Source organism: Sphaerodactylus townsendi, linkage group LG01 (genome assembly GCF_021028975.2).
Source record: "Sphaerodactylus townsendi isolate TG3544 linkage group LG01, MPM_Stown_v2.3, whole genome shotgun sequence".
Taxonomy (NCBI): domain Eukaryota; kingdom Metazoa; phylum Chordata; class Lepidosauria; order Squamata; family Sphaerodactylidae; genus Sphaerodactylus; species Sphaerodactylus townsendi.
The window spans coordinates 121,449,697-121,473,015 of NC_059425.1; the positions used below are offsets into that span (position 1 = coordinate 121,449,697).

A 23,319-nucleotide genomic window follows, 5' to 3' on the forward strand; every position below is an offset into this window, starting at 1 on the left:
GTAGCTGGAATCTCATAATCAGGCACTATACCATACACAAATGGGGTACATGCCCAATTGCTAATGAGTACAGAGTTAGTCTCTCAATATCTAACAATCTCTAAAACGCTTTTTGTTTCTCCAGTATGAAAAGGGAATGAAATCAAATGCCAATTGACTTTATTTTCCACAAAATTAAATGCAACTGAATGCTTGACAAAGAGCCAGACAACATAATATGCAAAAAAATTTAAATAGGGTATTCAGCTATCGAGAGGAGATGCAGTCAATGTTTCAAAGTCTAAAGTGAGGCTCTTGTTTCTAAGTGACAAAACCCAGTCTCTAAACACATGGCTGCATATCCTACGCAATTTGGAATGCGCAAAATCCAAGGCAAGAAAGAAGTTTGGATGCTCTAAAAAAACTGATTAAATGAGCTAATCCAAATGGGGATCCTCTCAATAGTTGAGCTATAGATTTAGCATTAAATACACAAATGGCTGCAGGGACATATTGGCCACCCTGTACATAAAAGAAGTTTGTCACTACAGACATGCTGCAATTGGTCAAATTAAGTGCATGTTTCCTCTGAGTTGTCTATCTGTTATTTAATTGAAAACATAAATATATACCGCCCTCGGGGGAGGGTGGTATATAAGTGGAACAAATAAAATAAATAAATAAATAAAATATTTAAACTGTCAAACTTGTTTAACCACATTACCCTTGACGCTCTAGCAAAACAAAAAAACCATGATTTTGGATTTTTTTTAAATAGCAGACAATAAATTTGAGTAACAATAATCCATACATGCAGATAAGATGCGGTGTTTAAAATTCAAATGTGCATGGGATAGTACAACAGCATCATCACTGTATAGCAATAAAGGTGGGTAAGATTTTAGATTGCTTAAGGGTTTTTAGGGTGGTTTTTTGTGTGTGTGATTTTACCATTGTTGAATTTTGTATGGTTTTTTATTGTAACCTGCCCTGAGCCTGCAGTAAAGGGCAGGGAATAAATGCGAATGAATGAATGATGGGAGTCAAGTTTAGGAAAGTGGCCATCCATCATCTTCAAAGTAGGAGCCAAATCCTTCATAAATACATTGAACAGATAAGGAACCAAAATGAATCTGTTTAACCCCCAATTGGACAAAATTTGATATGCTAACAGCCCAATTCAGATTGGACTGGCGGGCAGGGATGGCGCACCACCCCACCCCCTCCATAGGGCTTTCCCACAGCACAAGAAGCCCAAAATGTAAACAAAATTTACCTGAAAATCCCCTGTAGGAGAAAGTTACATATCTCCAAGGCTGGGGCAGCTGGCACAAGGAGGCTAACTGGGCGGTGGAAGCCTACAAAGGTCAGCTCCAACCCTTGCCATGCCCCCCACACTACTCAGAGCAGTGTGGATACGTCAACTGAGAGCTGGCTGGGGCTGGATGTCCCAACGGTGTGCTGCAAGCGGGCAGGTCATGGTCAGAGCCAGTCCAACAGGTCAAGGCAGGCAGCAGGCAAGGCATAGCCAGGTCACAGTCCAACAGGTCATGGCACAAGAGATCAGGCAAACAGGCTGGAGCTCATCTGTAGACCAGGTACACAGTCCAACAGGAACCACATTTTTTGCACCCAGGCAGCAGGCTCACAGCAAGGCTTATATAGAGAGCCTTGTCCCAGGGGTTGGGATTCTGCAAGGAGTTAATTCTCATCAGATGTAGATACTTCTATTCTCCCATATCTTGCTGCTAGACGAGTATTCCTTTTTTGCTTCTGAAGCAGCTGCTTCTGCCTCTTGTGCACAGCTGGCTCATCACTGGGTTCCCTAGAAGGATCTGCAGGCTCCTCCACCTACACATCATCAAGCAGGGAAGAGCTGAGAGTTGGCTCTGCGGCCAGGTCTTCCTCTGGCTGCACTGTGTCCTCAAGTTCTGCCTCACAGTCCTCTGTGTCCTGGTAGGTACTGAGGGGCTGGCTCATGACACATGGCCTTATAGCAGCTGGGCGCTGGTGGATTTGTCCCTCCGCCGGGATAGGTGCCCCAGGAAAGGTAAATGTGCTAGCATAAACCTGTGCTACTTCCAGAAGAGGATTTGCCCCCCCTCCAGATTGCACTGCCCATCACTGCAAAATGTTGCGTGCTCACAGTCCAACTCTATGCAGAGTTACTCTAGTCTAAGCCAATTGAAATTAATGGGCTTAGACTGGGGTAACTTCCCTTAGGATTGCACTGTCAGCAGCCAGTTAAGGAATATAATTTGCAAACAGGAAAAAATAATATTTTGTCCATCATATTACCCAGTTTACTTCACATAAGGTTCCTACAGATAGAATCAGAAGCCCCCTTTTAAATCAAGGAAAGCAAATGATAGTTTCGTCTCACCCACACCACTTGATTTCTCAGCCAAATATGCAAGGATAACTCAGTAGTAAAATGTAGATCTATCACGACAAAAAACAGACTGTTCTGGACCTAAACCTGTTTATCATTCAATCAGGAAGAGATCTTATTCATTAGATGTTTCACATAAAATTTAGCTGCAATAGACAGGAGTTGTATTGGACTATGGTTCCCAGGAATTCCAGTTTTATCAATAAAATGCCGTTATACTTCTTTGGGAACATTTTCTAGTATTTATAGAGGACTGGAATTACAAAGTTGTGAGATTACAAAAAGTGAAAACTTAAAATACTTAAGATGTATAAATGAGTGTTTTGAAGATTATGTAATTTTAAGATGACATAGCATCAGTTGGCCAGGGGAAAGTGACTTGTATACAATCCTGTCTGATCATGTGGGACTTTTTGAGCAAGCTTCCATTCACATGAATGTGAACTCTATCAGTTTAACTTCTATATCTATAATTTTCTCACAAAATATATTTCTGTGCATTAAATGCTGGGTTGGGAAAAGCAGGAATGGCTACTGATGCTTTTATTACTAAAATAGGAGATTCAGTAATTACATCTTCCTCATTCAAGGTTATTTAAATTATTCCAAATACTTCAGGGGCTTGAGAATGCTTATTAACTGGAGGGAGGGAGGCATTTTGCACATTCACACTGGGCAATTACGCATGGTGAGGTTCCTGAGACTTCAAAGAGAATTGGCCATGGATTCTTTGTTTCAGGGCATGTTCAGCATTATTACCCAACATTCTGTTTACAGTGGGGCAGGCATTACCCATCACCTGGCTTTGCTTGCGTCCGGGGTGGGGGGTGGGGTGATGTTTCATGGGTTCTCTATCATGCATGCATGCTTTAATTTTTAATATAACCTGTATTTTTTGTTTTTAATCTTATCAGTAGATCTATATATCAATATAAAAAGGTGAACTAATCAAGAGAAGTGTTGAATACATTATCAGTACACTTTGCCTGAACACTGATTTTCCTTTATGGCGGGAAGTGAGGGGGGGAGTAATGGGGGCATACAAACTGTGAAACCATAAAAGGACAATATGAACTGCCATTAGCTAAGCCCCCCTGCCCCCCCCCCCCGGTTCACAACTGTCCATCTCCCCAATGTGGTGCAAACCCAAGTCTCAGGACTGATGAGCTTTTCCTGGTGTGGTCTGGAATCACTGATTGCTTGTGTATAAAACGATGAGGCTGGAGACGTCCCAGTTTGTTCATCAAATTCGGACAAATCGGGCATTTGGATTGATCGACTAGTTTTATTATTTTTTTTAGTATTAGTATTGATTTTCTGATGGATCAATATGGTTATTTTTTAATCTAAAGATTTAAAGATATGCAGGAGCATGGAGATATGGGCAATAGAAATGGAATGGCAGTATAAGAAGTGGGAAGTAGTGAGCAACAAGGAGGAGGGCAGGGGGAAGCGTGCAAAGCAGCAGAAGGGAGTGGGGGTAACACTACACGGGCCAACTGCAGGCGGCGGTGGGGGGGGGGGGAGGATCTTATTTTTCTCTTTCTACCTGACCACTAACCCCAAAATAGTATAAATCTCGTTCATATGCCCAGTCTTCCTCCTTGTCAGAGCTGACATTACAGATGAGATGAAGCAAACAAGAAAAAAAAGATTGTAGAAAAGACAGATAATAATTATTTTTTTTCAACAAGTGATAAACTATCTCTGAATAAGAGATCCAGAGCTCCCATCTCCCATTCTTTGTAAGGCAATCTGGTAAAAAAATTGCTTGAACATATGAGTAACTGGGACTATTAGCAATTAGTTAAACAGGATAAATTCCATTCAAGATACTTGAAAATTATTTAAATCCACAATAATGAATATTCAGATAAAATGAATTTTAACTACAAAAGGGAAGGGCTCTGTTTTACTTCTAAATAATATTTAAGAAGGGTGAAGTTACAGTTTTTAAGACCTGGGAAAAGCATCACCATTACAAACTTTATTCCTTTGAAAATTGCTTGCATTTTTTTTCAGCTGTAGGTATGCTTTTATGAGAAATTATCACATTATAGCTTCTTGAAAACTTCTAGATTCACTTCCATAGGGTAGAAATACAACATGGCAGAACTATTTAATTACCGGTATTTATTTAGAAAATGTCTATGTTGCCTCTCCAGAAAACCTGTTCGATGCATCTTTCAACGTTAAACTAGACAAAAACCACAAAACACCACACAAATAATTGAACATTAACAAACTAAAAAAAATATGCGGAGAGTTTCCACACGGTGGTAACTGGCACTGGTTTGGCTCTTATGTTATAGCTGTTCCATGCAAACTGAAGAATAACGGGGGTGGGGGGGAGCAAATTGAAGAACAACTAGAAAAAAAAGATAACCCAGTTATTCAAAATAGAAAGGAATCACATCAAAACTTTGAAAAAGTTTTTAATCATTTTTAAATAATTATTTCTGCAAAAAATAGCCAAACTGGAATTAACGCAACCAAGAGGAACAAGCATATAAAATATTTTCACTGTTACACTTTCTAAACCTCTTATCAGCCCTAAATCTGTCAAATTCAGTGAAGATAATTGTCTGAGCTCAATGCTGATTTTTAAACAAAGGTCAGAAGGATAATTACCTATACCATTACTTTGTTGGGTGCTGATATAGACTTTAATCACATTTTTATAGAATAGTCTCTAAACTGCAGGGGAAAAAAGTCAACATGCCATTCAAATGAACCAGCTCTAGCCTCAAAATCTCTTCCCTGCTACTGGCTGATTTTGCCACATTTTCTTTTCCTTGACTTCTCCTTCTACCAGATATCCTTTCTAGGTTTCTTATCTCTGATCACTGCCACACTGAACTCCTTCACTTGCATTCTGAGGAGTCCAGAGCTCTCTTTCCTCCTCCTTTTTTCCATAAGATCCTTCTTTCCTAGATAATTTGCCTCATTTTTCTTTCTTTTGGTTTCTGCTTTACATTAATTTTTTGTGGGTTTTTTTGAAACTAAACTATTATGCCATATCGGTAATAAATTAATTGCCATAGTTATCCATGATTCATGTATCCTTTTTCATCCTTTCCTTAAAACTGTTTAGTATTTATATATTGGCAACAGTGTGCTGTATATTGTATAGAGAGTAGGCTAATGGTTCCAACCCAGTGAACTGATAGATTAGCAGATTTAAAGATGATATAAAAGTAAATCCCATAGATTTCTAGAACTGACTTCTACTTCATAGGCATAATCCAGGGAAACCTAAGCACTTTCAGTTTCACTGAACAGCCAGTGGCAATGAATATGCATAGCCACGTCAATCGTGTAAACAAATACCTAAAGAGAGAGAAAAGCTTTCTGTAGTGAATTCACCATTCCTAGGATTTACTGAGATCAATTTTTACTATATCAGATTTGTGTACGAACTCCAACTCAGTAGCTTCATAATGAAGACTTCTTTTGAAACTTTATTATTGGAGCATGCTGACTTTAAAGTCTCTGCAAACTGAATGCTGTCCAACTGGTTTTCACCATTTATAATATCTGCTTTATATTCTTTGATGTTTTGCAAACTGCCAGTTTTAGAAGGAATGAGACTAACAACATAACTTTTAGGTAGCCTGGGACTCGACCATTTAAAGTAGGGATTCCACTGTCCCCCTGGGGGCAGTGGAAGCATCAAAGGGGGTGGTGAGAAATTTGGGGGCAGTAGCGGGATGGCAGAGAATTTTGGTACAGGGAGGTGTGGCATAGGGATTCCTGGGCCAACTGGCAGGTGAAAGGTTTTTGGGGCAGGACAAGGGCACTATGGCCTAGATCTTGTTGCAGTAGTCTTTGCGAAGCAGTCAGACTTGCCTCAAGAAGCATTGGTTCATGTGGCCTCCAGGTGCTGCTGCAGGCTGGTGTGAGCAGGGCTGGGTTAGGGGGCAGTGGCAGGAATGCAGCAGCAGGAGGAGAAAAGGTGGCAGCCAACTGAGGGGGGGCAGGTGGGCAGGCAGCCCACATCCTTTTGACAGCAGCTGCAGGACGCAGACCAGCTGCCAGGGGAGGCAAGATGCTAGGTAAGCCAGGGTTTTGGTGACATGCAGTCTGGGCAGGAATGGAGGGAGACAGACTAGGCAAACACACCCTGAACCCTGCAGGGTCAGGCCTTCATGGCTCCCCCACCCTTCTCCCACTGAGAGGGTGACCTCCCTCTGGGCTGAATGCTTCCAAGGCTAGGGGAGGAGGCACAAGGCATCCCTCCTGCTTCTCTCTCATTCTGATTCCCTCCTGCTTTGCAATTTTTATTTTTTATTTTAAAGAGTGAGCCAGGTAGGCAGAAAGGCAGGAGCCATGGGCTGCAGAGTGTACTGCCACCTAAAATTAGGAACTTCCAGGCAGGCTTGAGCACATGTCATGTTAGAATCCACAAATACATAGTTGTGCCAAAATATACGAACAGAGTCTGAGTTCTTGTGGCCAACTAGGCAAGGTTAAAGCTATTAATTGATTTCAACCTGATTTTAATACTGATTTCTAAATTCATGCAACTTCATCATGGAAGCCAGAGATTATACCTAAGTATTAGAGTAGAAAATGATTTTGTCTGTTTTTTGGGGATCGGTGAGGCAATAAGGCATGTGAGTATCCGCAAATGCATTTCAACCAGTTGGATTGTTAAAATCATGAACCAGACTCTGGGAGAAAAAAGAAAGATAGGACTGATCTATTAATAGTCAACAATGTATTCTTTTTCTTCCCCTTCTTTTCCTATCAGAGTATTCCATCCTCCCATTTGTCCAGTACAGATAGCCCAACATTCAGAAATTGCAGTGATGTAACTTTTATTTATTTTAACCCTTTTGGTACCTCCTTTCCACCCAATTCAGGGTTCCCCATGCAGCAAACATTAAAGATAATTGGGGAAGGCAATGACAAACCATTCCATAAACAAAATCTGCCTAGTAAATGTTGTGATGTGATGTCATCCCATGGGCCAGTAATGGCCAGGTGCTTGCACCTTTACTTTTTTAGATGCAACAATACTGAAGTGATATGGCATCCATAGTCTTCTGGTTTAGGGTGCTCAGGATGTCAGATGTTGGAAGGAGTGATTTCAGTGCTTACCCCAGGTACCATTTTCTATAGATAAGCCCCTAGCAATAGGCCACAGACAGCCTTCATCCCTGCAAAGAAGCTGCCACAGATGTTGAGTTCTCAGGTGACAACCAGAACACGCTTACTCTCTCTGTCCTTCCTTGCTTCCTTCCAACACCCTTACACATTGATAAAACAGCTCAATAAATTGGTTCACTTTTGCTAGGTCATATTTTACAGTATGTTTACATTGCTAAGAAGTTGTTTTGAATTTAGAGTTGACTGAATACCAAGAAAGAGGTGGATGTTCATATGTGTGGGGGAGGGGCACTAGGGATGTGGCCTGGGAGCAAAGGGGGCAATAGCCCAAAAAGTTTGGGAATCACTGATTTAAAGCCTTGTAGATCATTACCACCTTCTTAAATTAGACCTGGAAGACAGCCAGTACAGATAACTGAAGCAGTGAATTAACACCGTGAATTAACTTACTTTGTAGCACACATTCCTATCAGAAAGGAAGCTACAACATTTTCTAGTAGCTGACCTTGCATCTACAATTTCCTTTTATTGACAACCATGTTATATATTCCCTACATGTAATAGAAGAGGGGTTCTAGTCCTGATGTGTAAAATCAGCAAGTTCTCCAGATTCAAATCTGCCACAAACAATAAGCAATCTTTTTAATTTGTTCAGCCTGAATATTTAGTACAAAGAACAAGGGTAGGATAGAAAAATGTGTTTCCAGAAATGATGGAGAAACCCCTTGTAAATGCATTCAAATGTATCATCAGCAATTATTGTTGTTGTGGATAGTTGCTGTGTCTTCCTTGACTGTATAAATTTTACATAGCAAGATCAATCTATACCCAAGTCAAATTTTATGGCCTTCCTGTCCTGATACTTACAATTTTTTGTCTGTAATGGAGAAAGTGGGTGTGTCAGTTTCATGCATCTGGCAAAGGGGGTTCTTGTGCACAAAAGCTTGACACAGTGTCTCTTGCTTGTCTTTAAAGTATGAGATTCCTTTTTGTTTACGTTCTCTTGGGAAGTTAACTCAAATCCAACATTTAGGCAGGGAAATAATTCTCATAATTTTCCTCAAAAAACTATTTTCTCCTGGTGAAAAGGTTAGCTTTCTTTTTTTGTCAGACTGCATTTCTCCTTCCCACAACAGTCTCATGAATTGATGGTAGAGTGCCATCAAGTTGCAGCCAACTTCTGGGGACCAAATCTGGTTCCCAATGAAAGAGACAGAGGAAACTTGCCATTGCCTGTCTCAGTGTAGGAACCCTGGACTTTTTGGGTAGTTTCCCATTCAAATCCTAACCAGTCCCCATCCTGCTTAGCTTCTGAGATCCAGTGAGATCAGACTAGCCTAGGGCATCCAGGTTAGGGCATCTCATGAACTACTTGACTAGAAAAGAAATTATTACTGTTGTCTGAGTCAGTTCAATCTCCTTACTTCACTTACCATGAAGACACCTTTTTATTTTTAGGTAGTAAATGCCACTTCCTTAGTGCTATGCTTGTGGTTATGGTGCTGGAGGGATGAGGGAGACCTGGGTTCAAAGCATCATTCTGCTATGAGGTTTGCTGAATGACATTGGGCCAGTCAACTTCACTGAGTTACTTTGAGAATTAAATGAGGGAGAATCATAAATGCTACACTGAGCATTTTGGGGGAAGAATGAGATCACAGGGTACAAAATAAATTGATACTGCATTTTCCCAGAACTCTATTGCAACATTTTATATTTGATGAAATCATACTTGGAGTAATAACTACTGAGTAATAACTGCTGTTATTACTGCTGGGTTAGCTGTGGTTGTATGTTTATTGTGACATAATTGGGAATATGTAATTCAATTCTTCCTTCCTCCATGATTGCACCATTTCATTAGTTTTTCAATTAGGCTTTGGGGGCTTTATGTTGTGATACAGTGGTTTGAGTATTGGACGGGATTTGGGAGATTCATGTTTGGATCGCCACTCTGCCATGGAAGTATGCCAATTGACTCTGGGACAATCATATACCCTCAGTCTGTCCTACTCCACAGGGTTGTTGTGAGGATAAAATGGAGGATAAAAGATGATGTAAGCAGGTTTGGGTCCCCACTGAAGAGGGGCAGAACATGAATGAAGTAAACAAATAAATAAATTGTGCTCCTTTTTCTCTTATATTGCATACACATCCAGCCCAATTATGAAGCAAGCTGGCCGATTCACAAAAATGCAATGTATAGGGCATGTTGTCTTGTTCTCACTGAAAAGAAAATTGGAGCATTACATAAAGTTTCTAATGCAATAGGACTATACTTCAAACGTTAACGCAGCAAAGTCATATATACTTAAAACATTTACCTCTGGTGCAATTCCAGTGGTTTTGTTAGAGTGCATCAATATGAATTAATCAGGACAATGAAGGCAAAATTTTAAGCAGACATTTCAGCTGAACATGAGAACTTCCCTTTTCCTTCTCCAAGTTTCTCTTTCCTCACATGTATCTACTGTTTGATCCCCTGCATGTTTACTTAGGTGTAAACACCATTGACAATTCTGTCTGAAACAGAGTTCCATTTTCATAACCCACTGATAGAAGTTCAATCTGAAGAACATTTCTTGAGAGAAAACTGCATTAAATAAAATGTGACTACTTAGGCTTGCTCTCCTAGGTAGGTGTAATTCTGCTTGGTTTTGTAAATTAACTGGTACATATACCAAAGCAGGCACCAGATTGCCACTTTAGGATTATGTCTGGATAAATTCCAGCACACATTCCTGTATCAAATAACACTTTAATTTCCACTTCCCATTTATCATAAGTATATATATTCTGTTTGATTAAAGTTTTGAACAAACTATTTTTATTTCTATACTCCAATTTCTACCACAACGTTTCCCCGTTCCCCCATACTCACCCCACAAATCTATATTTGGAACAACTTTCTATTACTGTACTAGATCCAATTTATAAAATCGTAGGTTGTCAGCGAATTAAAAATATTTTAAAAAGTAAACCACATAGAAATCTATTTCATTAACATATTAAAATTTTAACGGTTTTTATCACATCTAGCTCCGGTTCACCACATTCTGAAGACGTGTCCCTTTGTTTTATTGGTGTGTAATATTTGGCAATTGCCAACTTTCAATCCAAAGGGGTGATGGCAACAAGGCAAACTTCAAGTCTCGGCAGAACTCTTTTTCGTATGATCACATTCCCTTAAAAGGTCTCTCTTATATCACTAGAATCAGATTTTCTGATGCGATTATGCAATTCGTTCAACCTTCCTTATGTACGTGGGAGTTTTTCTTTGCATTCCTGCCGCGTCTCGCCCACTTTCACATACATTCGCTGATTTCAGGTTCTCACATGCACCAGGCAGTCCCCGTGCCTCCTCCGTCTGCCGGCCGCCTCGCCTAAGGGCACACAAGCTCGCGACAGAGCGGGAGCACTGGGCGAGCCCGTGACGCTTGACAAACAGTTTAAACGCCCTGTAGATGAGAGAGGTGGGCGGAACTAAGAGGACACCGTCCAATCACGAGGCCACACAGGGTGGGTCGCGGGTACCTGTGCTGGTATAAAAGCTGCTGCGTGCGCGGCTTTACTTCGCTTGCACAGTATGGCCGGCGACATTAGCTAGCGCTCGCTCCACGCTCTTCTCTGCAACAGGGGAACACACGGAATACAAGGAACCGCACCGCATCGCCCGCACGCTCGCCCACCCCGCCTCCGCTTTCCTTCTCTCTTTGAAAGGACTCTGCAACAATCTGTTACCTTTCCCGCTCGCTGGTGTTTTTTTTTTAAAAGCTTAATATAAGATTTTAGGACCCCGTCAAAGGCGCAACCTGCCTGGACGGACTGCGACGCGGCCCCGCAAAACAGCAGTCGTAGCGACCGGCCTTAGCCGGTGTGTAGGTGAGGAGCAGGAGGGCGGCGGCGGCAGTTGGGTCGGGGGTGCCTGCCGTTAATTTCTGTGGTTGTTGGTTTTGCGGAGTTGTCTCACCATGATGGAGGAGAACGGTGCACACTTCTTCGAAGGGACGGAGAAGCTCCTGGAGGTGTGGTTCGCCCGGCAGCAGCCCTCGCAGCAGGAGCCGCACCAGAGCAAGGGGTCCGGCGACCTCCGCACCATCCCCAGGTTAGTATGGAGGCAGAGGCCGGACGGGCGGTGAGGTGAAGGGAAGGGCGGGGGAAGACTGGAGAGAGAGAAGGAAACATGGACGGGTTGGTGAAGTGGGTGGTCTAACATGCCCGACTGGTGGCGCCCATGCACTTGCAGCGGGAGCGCCATACCGGCACCGCTAGGCGGGAAGCGAGGCAGGCTCATGGCCGGTAAAGGAGACGGGCATGGCGGCGGCGGCTCCATTCAGAGCGGCGTAATGGGGGATGGGGAGGGGGGCTGCCCTGGGGCCAGGTGTAAAGGGCAAATTTGTGCCGCTGGGGGCGCGGGGCGCGGGAGGCCTCAGAGTGGCGCCTGTACGGGGGGGCTCGAGGGAGAGGAGGAACCGGCCTCAACGGCCGTTGCTGTGGGTCGCGCGGGCCTGGCCGCGAGGCGGGGCGGCTGAGGCCTCGTGAGTTCGCATTCCAGGCAGGCCGGAGCGCTCTGCTGAAGTCGGCAGGGAAGGGGTTAAGGTGCCAGGACGATTTCCGAGCTTGTTGGGGCGGGCCCGTCACCTCTCCCTCCCCTTAAAAGAAAAGGAAAAAAAGGCTGAGTCGCGCTCTTTGGGGTCCGCAGTGCATGTGCTTGATGCGGAGTTTGCTGTCACGGAGGTTTCCGCCTGCAGGACTTCCCAGCTCTCGGTGCTCCTCAGCCGGGAAAGGAGTGGGCAGCTGTTATTGCCCCGTCTCGAGCCCCCGTGGCCCTTTGCCGGCCTAGTCGCGCGGGGGATAGGAATGGGGTGGGAGTCTTGGGGCTGGCCGAGGTCAGGGCAGTAGCGATTACATCGATAGGTGGTTCTTTCCCAGGTTAGCCTGCCCCTTCGCGCACATAATGGGAGTGTCCGCCCGCTCACGTGTAAACGTATAGGCGTATTTATTCGTTACGAGGTAGTGCGAGCCTGGGATTGGCGAACCTTACCCCGCGTGTTCCCTCATGGCTTGTTTGGGCCTTTGCGTGCGCGCATCAATTCCCGCTTGCCTCCCCCCTTGCAGACGCTGGGCCCGTCGGGTCAAGTTCTCAGGGAGCGGCTCACTCTAGCATTTGTCTGAATAATCGGGTTGTTTTAGTTGTCTATAGAAGGGAGCGGTAATGGGGTCTGCTTCATTCAGTCAGTGCCCAGAGGTGGTAGGTAGGAAGCTCGAAGGGCTTCAGTGTGGCTTCTGAGGCTGGAGTGCTGTTCGGAGCTTCTTCACCGTGTAGTGTTGGTGGGGCGAGCACGTGCGGAGACCGTGGTTCATGTCCCCTATTTATGCCGTTGGTTCCTACTTGGCAGGGATGCAGGGTAAAAGGCGCCCCCTTCTATTTTAAAAAACGTGGCTGCCACAGCGATCACATGTGAGGCTTCTGCCTCACACCCCAGACAGGGTGGCCTCTCCCATTGACAAGTTCAAGCCAATGAAATTGCCTCTGTGGAAGGGCGGGGCCTAGGGCTGTCATCCAGTGGGCATTTCAGGAATGTGGAGAAAGCGCCAGCTCAACCAAGGGGGGGGGGGGGAGGCGTAAACCTTATGCAGACTCAGATGTACATGTGCTTGCATCTCTCTTGCTTTGTGTATCAGAAGGACAGTCTGGCTTGAGTGGTTCTCTGGAAAAGTAGACATTATTATTCTTATGGACTAAAGCAGAAAAGGGGGAGATGTCTGAACCTCTGAAATTGAAAGCAGGGGAAAGTAAGGAGGGCTGTTTGCATGAAGCACTCTGAATGGTTCACTCAGCTGTGAAGTGTTTGTCCCCATATCAAAATTTGTGAGTTCTTGTAGTGTACAGGTGTGTTAAGAGAAAACGAACTTATTGAAGTTATAAGGAAAGGGAATAATACACTATGAACATTGCTTCTAAAAATAGTTGTGATCATGTGATGCAGTGGTTCTCAACCTGGGGGTCAGGACCCCTTTGGGGGTCAAATGACCCTTTCACAGGGGTCGCCTAAGACTCTCTGCATCAGTGTTCTCCATCTGTAAAATGGATAAATGTTAGGGTTGGGGGTCACCACAACATGAGGAACTGTATTAAAGGGTCGCAGCATTAGGAAGGTTGCGAACCACTGATGTGATGCTCTGTAACTTTCAGTTTTCTTCTCTATGATCAAATGAGCTTACCATATACATGCATTATCTTGTGTCTGTAAAATTCAATAGCACTGACCAGTTACTGTGCTATTGGGAATTTAAATGGAAGAAATGAACTGAAGTAAAATGGAAGACTTTGCATCTGACCAATGTGCAGTTGAAAGCCCAAAGCACAGATTGGGTAATGAAGCGTTAGGGTTAACTGCTTTAAGGCACTTTTTTGTTTTCTATCTATTTAACATAAATTAATTGGAATGTCTTGAAGAGTTTGGTTTGCAGGTCTCTACAGCAAACCTTTTTGCCTTTTTTCTTTATCCAGTGATGTGAATTTGCCAAGAAAATTTGAATTTGAGAGTTTCCTAGAAAATTCTTACTCCCTAAACAGAGTATAGCTTGATTTAAAATGTTTGTTTTATATTTAACAAACAAAATTGTAAAGTACTCATATTGCTATTCATAATTAATTGCATAATTCATAATTTTAAAGAATAAGCATAATAATATGTTCTTTAAATGTGTTCGTGGTTTTTTTTAATTGAAAGAGTATATAGCCTGAATTTCTTTTCCATTTCTTAATAGGAAAAAAGGGCAATTTTAGCACAGTCAAGAACTACATCATGTTACATTACATGGTTGTCCATTCATTTATTTCAAAATAATCTGCCTTTTCCACAGAGGGAACACTGGCTGTTACAGTTTCATTATTACATTCTATAGTAGTGGTTCCTAAAGTGGGTGGTACTGCCCCCTGGGGTGGTGTAATTACCTGGAGGGGGCACTAAGAGGAAAGGAGGCAGCAGGGGCGTGCCGGTGGGCTCCTTCAATTGTGGTATTCTCTTATTTACAGTAGATCAAGTTATGGAATCATGCTGGCAAATCTAGTGAAAACGAATCAGAATTTTTTTCCTGATTGGTATCACTGGGTCAGGTTCGTTAATTTGTTGAATAAACTAAACTAAAAAGTTTTAATTGGATTGTTGTAAATAGATGTGCAATTAATTGTTACTGTTTTTAATTAGTTATCTTTAGTGAGCCATGCAAACACTATTTTGACTAACGTTTTTCTAGGGTAGGAGGCACTAGGGATAAATTTTGGAACCAAGGGGGCGGCAACCCAAAAAAGTTTGGAAACCACTGTTCTGTAGTATCAATTGCATTGGTTATAAACGCTTCATAAGGTTAGTGATTACTATATGTCTTCTAACACATGAAAAGCACTGCTCTGCTGCTAGCTTGCCTGACGCTGCTCCAGATGAGGGTAGCACGGCCTCCTGCTCCTAGCTCTGTTATGCTGCCAGCTTGTCCTGCGCTGCTCTGGGCTGGCAGCGACAGTGGCTGAAGAGTATTGTATGCACATGTGCAGAAAGTGCTTTTTTTAAAATGGAAGGGATTTAAACCTCATGTTTTGTTTTTACTTTTCAGATTTTTCTGCAAACCCAGGCGGTCCCCTGAGTCTGCAAAAAAATTTGTTGGGGCAGGTGTGTCCCGTCTGGATATAAGTGTCTGCAGGCAGTGGGTGCATAGATACAGAACTGTCCATGTGAAAAAGAAGAGGAAGAGTCTGGATTTATACCCCGCCTTTCTGTCCTGTAAGGAGTCTCAAAGTGACTTACAACTCCTTTTCTTCTCCCCTCAACCAACACCTTGTGAGGTAGGTGAGACTGAGAGAGAGCTATGAGAACTGTGACTAGCCCAAGGTCACCCAGCAGACTTCATGTATAAGAGCTGGGAAACAAATCTAGTTCACCAAATAAGAGTTTGCTGTTCATGTGGAGTAGTGGGGAATTAAACTGTTCTCCAGATTAGAGTCCACTGCTCTAAACCAGTGTACCACACTGACTCTCATGTGGGAAACCCATGACCTACTTTTAAAAGATGAAGAACATTTTTGTCCTCACTTTGGGCTGACTCAGAAGTATCCATAGAATTCTATTCTCACAATTTGAACCTATGGATGTATGTTTAGAACATAAGATTGTAAGGTGTTCTTATGTGTTTTCTTTAGAAGATTAGGTCTGTGAAGCATATAGATTCGACTGTTAAGAAAACAAACCAACAAGAGCAAGTCATTTTCTTTGTCTGCCAAAAGGGTCAGGAGGAATGTCAGAGTTTGACCCTGTTGTGTGGATTTGCATTACCAACTGTCAATACCTGGCCGAAAGGGTTTTGTTGCTTCTCTTCCCCTATCTCAATGAGCTTCATGGGCTGAACTGAGTAGTCTGGTTCTCTTCCCACTCCACCTGAAGAGATGGCAGACGTGCTAGTTTACTAATTCTAAAATTCTGTTTTATGATGACTTAGTATATTGATATATTGAGATATCTATGATGCCATATCAGAGCACCACTGAGGGGATACCTCAGGTATTTCAGCTTCCTAAGAATGAAGCTTCACCAACAAAAGAAGAATGGATGACCCAAGTTATAGAATATCTAAATATGGACAGATTATCGACGAGATTGAAACTCCCACAAGAAAAGTCTTTGAAAACTTGGGGGAAGCTAATTATATATCTAGAAAAGAGTTCAAAGGATAAAATGATTGAAGAATATATAACATGAAATGGTTTACAAAATTATATTGCAATAAGTTAATCTGCAAAAAAGTTGTATTACAAAATAAATTATATACCTTTATTAAGGGAAAAATAAACATGGATTCAGTTACTTAACAGGGGAAGTCCAAAGCAATAAGTTTTGGGCAGTTACATCACAACAAAAGGGATAAAATCATGATTATGGGATATTGAAATGGCCTAGATAAGAAATTTATTTAAATTAAAATAGCATGAAGGATATATAGCATTATGAAATACAAGGTATATTTGTAGGTTAAATATTAAAAATATGAAATGAAAAATAAGGTAGTATAGTATAGATATTTAAGTTTATTAAAGCTAAAGAATAAATTACCAAAGAATAGTGAAGTAACTGAACTGATTTAGATGTATTGAATTATGTGTTATTGTTATGGGTAGTTGGGGTAGGATAGATTATGTTTGGGTAACTAAATGTGGGTCATTTGTTACATGTTAATATTTATTGATGTCTTATGTGTTTCAATGGGTTCATGTATGTTTTATGTTCAATGTGTTTTTTAAAGAGGGAAATTAATAAAAAGTATTATGGAGGTATTTCAGCTTCCTTGTTCTGAATGCAAACTATGAGAACTGAGTGTTCATGGAAAACTACATGCATCATGCAGACCCCCAATAATACAGCTGACAACTTTATTTGAAGCCAGCTACCAAGCCAATTGTGTATATGTACCTACAATATTATCAGCATTGATGATGGCAAAACATTTCATTTGAAGGTGTTTCCTGTGGTGGTAATGGTGGTGGGCTCTTGATCAGTGTAAAGTCACATGGTTGCATCATGTGAGAGATTCCAAGTGGTGGCTGAGGATTAGAAAGGCAAGAACATAAGGAGTTCTAATGACTGAAGACCCCATGTTTACCCATTGTTCTTTTGGTGTTCCATTCACTTGGCAATATGTTACAGAGGTGGAGTATTGAATCTGCTATGATATTAGATCTTGGTAAATAGTTGATTATGTTCATCCTAGATTACGAAAATGAAGCTGTAGTATGCTGGTATGTGGGAACCCCTTCTGTACAATGAATATGGTCATTGGACAATAATAAATTCTTATTAGCCATAGTATGTCTCCAGTCTTGCCTGGGTATGAACGTGTGCAAGGTAAAAAGAAGGGCAGAACTTGTTCAGAGTTTCTGTAGTTACTACTTCCTTTGCTGATCCCTTGTGATTCTTCCATTAGCTCATTGTTGCTATAGCATGGTAGACAAAAGCTGAAATAAAAAACAACAACCCTGTACATTTATTGTCAAGAAGGGGATCAGGAGCTTAGTCAAGGATCCATAAATCTAGTGCATGTATCCAGTTTTCTATAGAATGTGGGATCTCTGTAACAGCATTCTGAGCTTTGGCAAAGATTTGAAGCAGTGAGTAGTCTTGCTGCTTTCTGAGTGTATTTGAAGTTTGGCATGATAGAGACAAGTGCCCTCCCTCCCTGAGTTAGGGAAAATTTCCATAGCTTCACTAGAAATCAGGAAAGGTCCCTGAGAACGGCAGTTTTACTTAAACAACAAATGCTACTTTGATTCCACTTTGTTAGATTTGTGTAGGTTGGTTACTGAGCAGGATATAGCAGGAAGAGGTTGCTGGGAACACAGGGCGCAGACAGACTTGTGTACAATGTACCTTTGTGGTCTCTGGTATACTGTGTTTCACATAAAGATGTTAGTAGATTGTGTATACCTCCTCCACAGAACAGACCACGCAGGGCCTTCTTTATGATAGAATGCTTCTCCTGGGTCCTAGTGCCTACCAAGCCCTGCTTCCCCCATCTGTTAAAAAGTTTGAAAGTAAAAATACATTTTTGGCAAAAATTCTCTTGTATCAAAAGTACCATGTTCAATAATGCACAAAATAATGGTTTTGACAAAGACAGTGCATAAAAATGAATTATCATTCTCATATTCGTTCAGGACTATATTCTAATGTGGAAGCGTACAATTTTTTCAAATACTGCCCCAGGGCTGACAGAACTAACATGTTTATATGAAGCATAGTATAGAGTGGAGCTGTCCAGTTTTGCAAGTTAGTGAGAAATATGGATATGTTCTTTTCTCCTTTCTGCTTTAATAGGATGTGTAGATAGAAGAATGCTTTCTTCCAACACAGCCTACCCTCCCTATGGAGTTATTTATGAGACAAAGGACTGGCCTGTCATAAGTTATGGTGGGAATCTTCCATTACAGATCTATCACATATAATAATAGGGGGAATTAAATGGCGTTAAACTGTGTTACAGCTTTCCCATTAAATTCCTGGGTAGTCAACACACTTCATCTTGCTATCTTTACAGTACAGATCATAAGCTTGTTTGTAAACTCAATTGAATCCAATTTGAATTGGGAATTACACATCTCTCCTTGTTTAAACAATAATTTTGTGTCTTACAGAGAACTTTGTAATTAATTTAATTTCCAACATGAATGTTAGGGATCTCTTTCTAATGTGGATCACATTTTCTGTTTTGCTGGAGTTCATAGAGAAGTAGTTGTGACAGTAACTTGGGGAAAAAGCAAATCCCTTTACAACACTGTTCAAGAACGCAAGATGGGTCCAATGAATCCTGAATCTAAAACAGTGACTCCTTCCACCTTCCCTTGCGGCTCCTGTTTCCCCTTGAAAAACTTCCTGGTGGATAGGGGCCTCGAGAATAGAGTTGGATACCACGCAGGGGGCTGCCCAAGAAGGGGAACCTTCAAAAATCTCGCATTTGTAGATACCTCATTGCTACATTTAGAATACAAAAAATATTTGTCTGAATGTGTTCTGGTAGTTAGCTAGGAGTATGTAATAGAACATTGAGAATACGACTCAGATATGTAAACTGCTTGTACATATAGAATCTAAGGCGGGGGGAAGAAATGGCTTGTGAGAGCAACATGGACCTGCGTTGGTATGTTTGCCCACCCCACTGCTGTAAAGAGTTCTTATGCTGGCAGAGAAAGCAAACATGCCAGCAGGTAAGTGCCAAACAGACTTCTGGTGCCCAAATCCAGAAGGGCCCGCTACCCTGAAGCTATGCCAATATAGGACACCATGCCAGTGCATCTAGGAGGGGAGGGGGAACAGGCTGGGGAGATTCCTAGAAATGGAGCCAACTTTAATCTGCTTCATCAGTTTTTCACCTGGGAACACACACACACACCCACGCCTAGGCAGTGGCGTAGGAGGTTAAGAGCTCGTGTATCTAATCTGGAGGAACCAGGTTTGATTCCACCTCTGCCGCCTGAGCTGTGGAGGCTTATCTGGGGAATTCAGATTAGCCTGTACACTCCCACACACGCCAACTGGGTGACCTTGGGCTAGTCACAGCTTCAAGGATCTCTCTCAGCCCCACCTTCATCTGGATTGGCCTGTAAGTCTGTTATTGAAATGTCCCTGTATTTTGGGATGGTATCATAAAAAGTGACTAGGCCTAGGGTGGCTAGGAACATGCTATCATGCTACAATTCTTTCAACCTTTCTTATTCCCTCAGTGACAGATAAGATTAACTCCAAAAGTATTATGTGACTTCTGTAAGTAGTGCTAATGTTGGATATTCAATAGTTTGGTGGCCAAGACAGTTCACAAAAACAAACAGTTAATTATCTTGTTAGGATCATGCAATACCTGCAGTTGTTCAACTTATTTATACTGAAGGGAGAATTCGAAAAATCATAAGTACGTTTATAAATAAGGTATGATGAAAACAGTAATTGCATTACTTTTTAATGGGGTAGATTCAGATAATCTTGAATAAAGGAGCTTTGCTGTTGCGGCTCTTTGTATTTATTCCCTTGACACTTTTTAAAAAGTTTCGTTGGCCCTCTGGAATGATGCAAAATATAGTTGGAGGGTTTGCAATGGGATAATGGAATTGAAAGAATTCACTTTTTGCTTATGGGAGTGCAAACAGCTTTGCTCAAGCCCTGACCAGGTAAGCCAGTTCTATTAAATAGGAAGGGAAACATGTGGATAGTGCTGTTTTGAACTTGGCTGTACACTTTTATGATTTCATTTCAGAAATAATAATGACTTGCTTACTGTTGGTTATACTGTACTTGATTGGAAAAGACCTAATGCTAGCCTTTTTTTAAAACAGGTTTGAATGGGACAAACTTTTGGAGAATGTGCATTGTTTGATCATTAGTGTGACAAAAACTGACAAGCAGGAAGCTTATGTACTCAGGTAAAAATTTTACTTAAAAGGATAAAGTAGAGCTTTATGTAATAACGTATTACATGCAAGCACAAAGTAATGTACGGAGGGACAAAATCGCACTTTGTAGCTGGATGGCTCTAAAGTGGCTGTAACTAGCTATTTAAAAACGTGGGAGTTCTGTGTACTGTGTACTATTGCAAGAAAAACTCAAATATTGAGATGGCAGGTATAATGAAAATGTGACTTATTTATTTGATTTATATCTCGCCCAATCCCCGAAGGGCTCCGAGTGGGTCACAATAAGCTTAGAACATTAATTAATTAGAAGATTGTTCTTGATGACTCCGCTCAGGTCTGAATGGAAACCCTAAGCGTCTAGTTAGCTTTCTTAAGAACATAAGAACAAGCCAGCTGGATCAGACCAAAGTCCATCTAGTCCAGCTCTCTGCTACTCGCAGTGGCCCACCAGGTGCCTTTGGGAGCTCACATGTAGTATGTGAACGCAATGGCCTTCTGCGGCTGTTGCTCCCGATCACCTGGTTTGTTAAGGCATTTGCAATCTCAGATCAAAGAGGATCAAGATTGGTAGCCATAAATCGACTTCTCCTCCATAAAGCTGTCCAAACCCCTTTTAAAGCTATCCAGGTTAGTGGCCATCACCACCTCCTGTGGCAGCATATTCCAAACACCAATCACACGTTGCGTGAAGAAGTGTTTCCTTTTATTAGTCCTAATTCTTCCCCCCAGCATTTTCAATGAATGCCCCCTGGTTCTAGTATTGTGAGAAAGAGAGAAAAATTTCTCTCTGTCAACATTTTCTACCCCATGCATAATTTTATAGACTTCAATCATATCCCCCCTTAGCCGCCTCCTCTCCAAACTAAAGAGTCCCAAACGCTGCAGCCTCTCCTCATAGGGAAGGTGCTCCAGTCCCTCAATCATCCTTGTTGCCCTTCTCTGCACTTTTTCTATCTCTTCAATATCCTTTTTGAGATGCGGCGACCAGAACTGGACACAGTACTCCAAGTGCGGTCGCACCACTGCTTTATATAAGGGCATGACAATCTTTGCAGTTTTATTATCAATTCCTTTCCTAATGATCCCCTGCATAGAGTTTGCCTTTTTCACAGCTGCCATGCATTGAGTTGACATTCCCATGGAACTATCAACTAAGACGCCTAAATCCCTTTCCTGGTCTGTGACTGATAGCACTGACCCCTGTAGCGTGTATGTGAAGTTTGGATTTTTTGCCCCTGTGTGCATCACTTTACATTTTGCTACATTGAACTGCATTTGCCATTTCTGAGCCCACTCACCTAATTTATCAAGGTCCGCTTGGAGCTCTTCGCAATCCTTTGTAGTTTTCACCACTCTACATAATTTGGTATCATCTGCAAACTTGGCCACCACGCTACCCACCCCTACTTCCAGGTCATTTATGAATAGGTTAAAGAGCACTGGTCCCAAAACGGATCCTTGGGGGACACCACTCCCGACATCTCTCCATTGTGAGAACTTCCCATTTACACCCACTCTTTGTTTCCTGTTTCTCAACCAGTTTTTAATCCATAGGAGGACTTCCCCTCTTATTCCTTCATTGCTGAGTTTTCTCAACAGTCTCTGGTGAGGAACTTTGTCAAAAGCCTTTTGGAAATCCAAGTAGGCAATGTCCACTGGTTCCCCCTTATCCACATGTCTGTTTACACTCTAGTAAGTTTGTAAGACAGGATTTGCCTCTGCAAAAGCCATGCTGACTCTTTCTCAGCAGGTCTTGCTTTTCTACATGTTTTATAATTTTATCTTTGATGATAGATTCTACTAATTTACCAGGAACAGATGTCAAACTGACTGGCCTGTAATTTCCTGGGTCCCCCCTAGATCCTTTCTTAAAGATTGGTGTGACATTGGCCATCTTCCAGTCTTCAGGGATGGAGCCTGATTTCAGGGATAAGTTGCCCCCACCCCCCCCCCCCCCCCCTCCCCCCCCCCCCCCCCCCCCCCCGCCCCCCCCCCCCCCCCCACCCTCCCCCCCCCACCCCCCCCCCCCCCCCCCCCCCCCCACCCCCACCCCCCCCCCCCCCCACCCCCCCCCCCCCCCCCCCCCCCCCCCCCCACCCCCCCCCCCCCCCACCCCCCCCCCCCCCCACCCCCCCCCCCCCCCACCCCCCCCCCCCCCCACCCCCCCCCCCCCCCACCCCCCCCCCCCCCCACCCCCCCCCCCCCCCACCCCCCCCCCCCCCCACCCCCCCCCCCCCCCACCCCCCCCCCCCCCCACCCCCCCCCCCCCCCACCCCCCCCCCCCCCCACCCCCCCCCCCCCCCACCCCCCCCCCCCCCCACCCCCCCCCCCCCCCACCCCCCCCCCCCCCCACCCCCCCCCCCCCCCACCCCCCCCCCCCCCCACCCCCCCCCCCCCCCACCCCCCCCCCCCCCCACCCCCCCCCCCCCCCACCCCCCCCCCCCCCCACCCCCCCCCCCCCCCACCCCCCCCCCCCCCCACCCCCCCCCCCCCCCACCCCCCCCCCCCCCCACCCCCCCCCCCCCCCACCCCCCCCCCCCCCCACCCCCCCCCCCCCCCACCCCCCCCCCCCCCCACCCCCCCCCCCCCCCACCCCCCCCCCCCCCCACCCCCCCCCCCCCCCACCCCCCCCCCCCCCCACCCCCCCCCCCCCCCACCCCCCCCCCCCCCCACCCCCCCCCCCCCCCACCCCCCCCCCCCCCCACCCCCCCCCCCCCCCACCCCCCCCCCCCCCCACCCCCCCCCCCCCCCACCCCCCCCCCCCCCCACCCCCCCCCCCCCCCACCCCCCCCCCCCCCCACCCCCCCCCCCCCCCACCCCCCCCCCCCCCCACCCCCCCCCCCCCCCACCCCCCCCCCCCCCCACCCCCCCCCCCCCCCACCCC

The 23,319-nt window shown here is 44.1% G+C and overlaps 1 protein-coding gene across 1 annotated transcript; it reads left to right on the plus strand.

Moving 5' to 3' along the window:
* Positions 1-11,042: 11,042 nt before the first annotated feature.
* Positions 11,043-20,473, plus strand: LOC125430657 (S-adenosylmethionine decarboxylase proenzyme-like). Its single transcript, XM_048492752.1, has 2 exons — positions 11,043-11,588; positions 20,358-20,473. Exons 1-2 carry the CDS (start codon positions 11,455-11,457, stop codon positions 20,446-20,448), a joined length of 225 nt encoding a protein of 74 aa, XP_048348709.1. The 5' UTR covers positions 11,043-11,454; the 3' UTR covers positions 20,449-20,473.
* Positions 20,474-23,319: the final 2,846 nt, after the last annotated feature.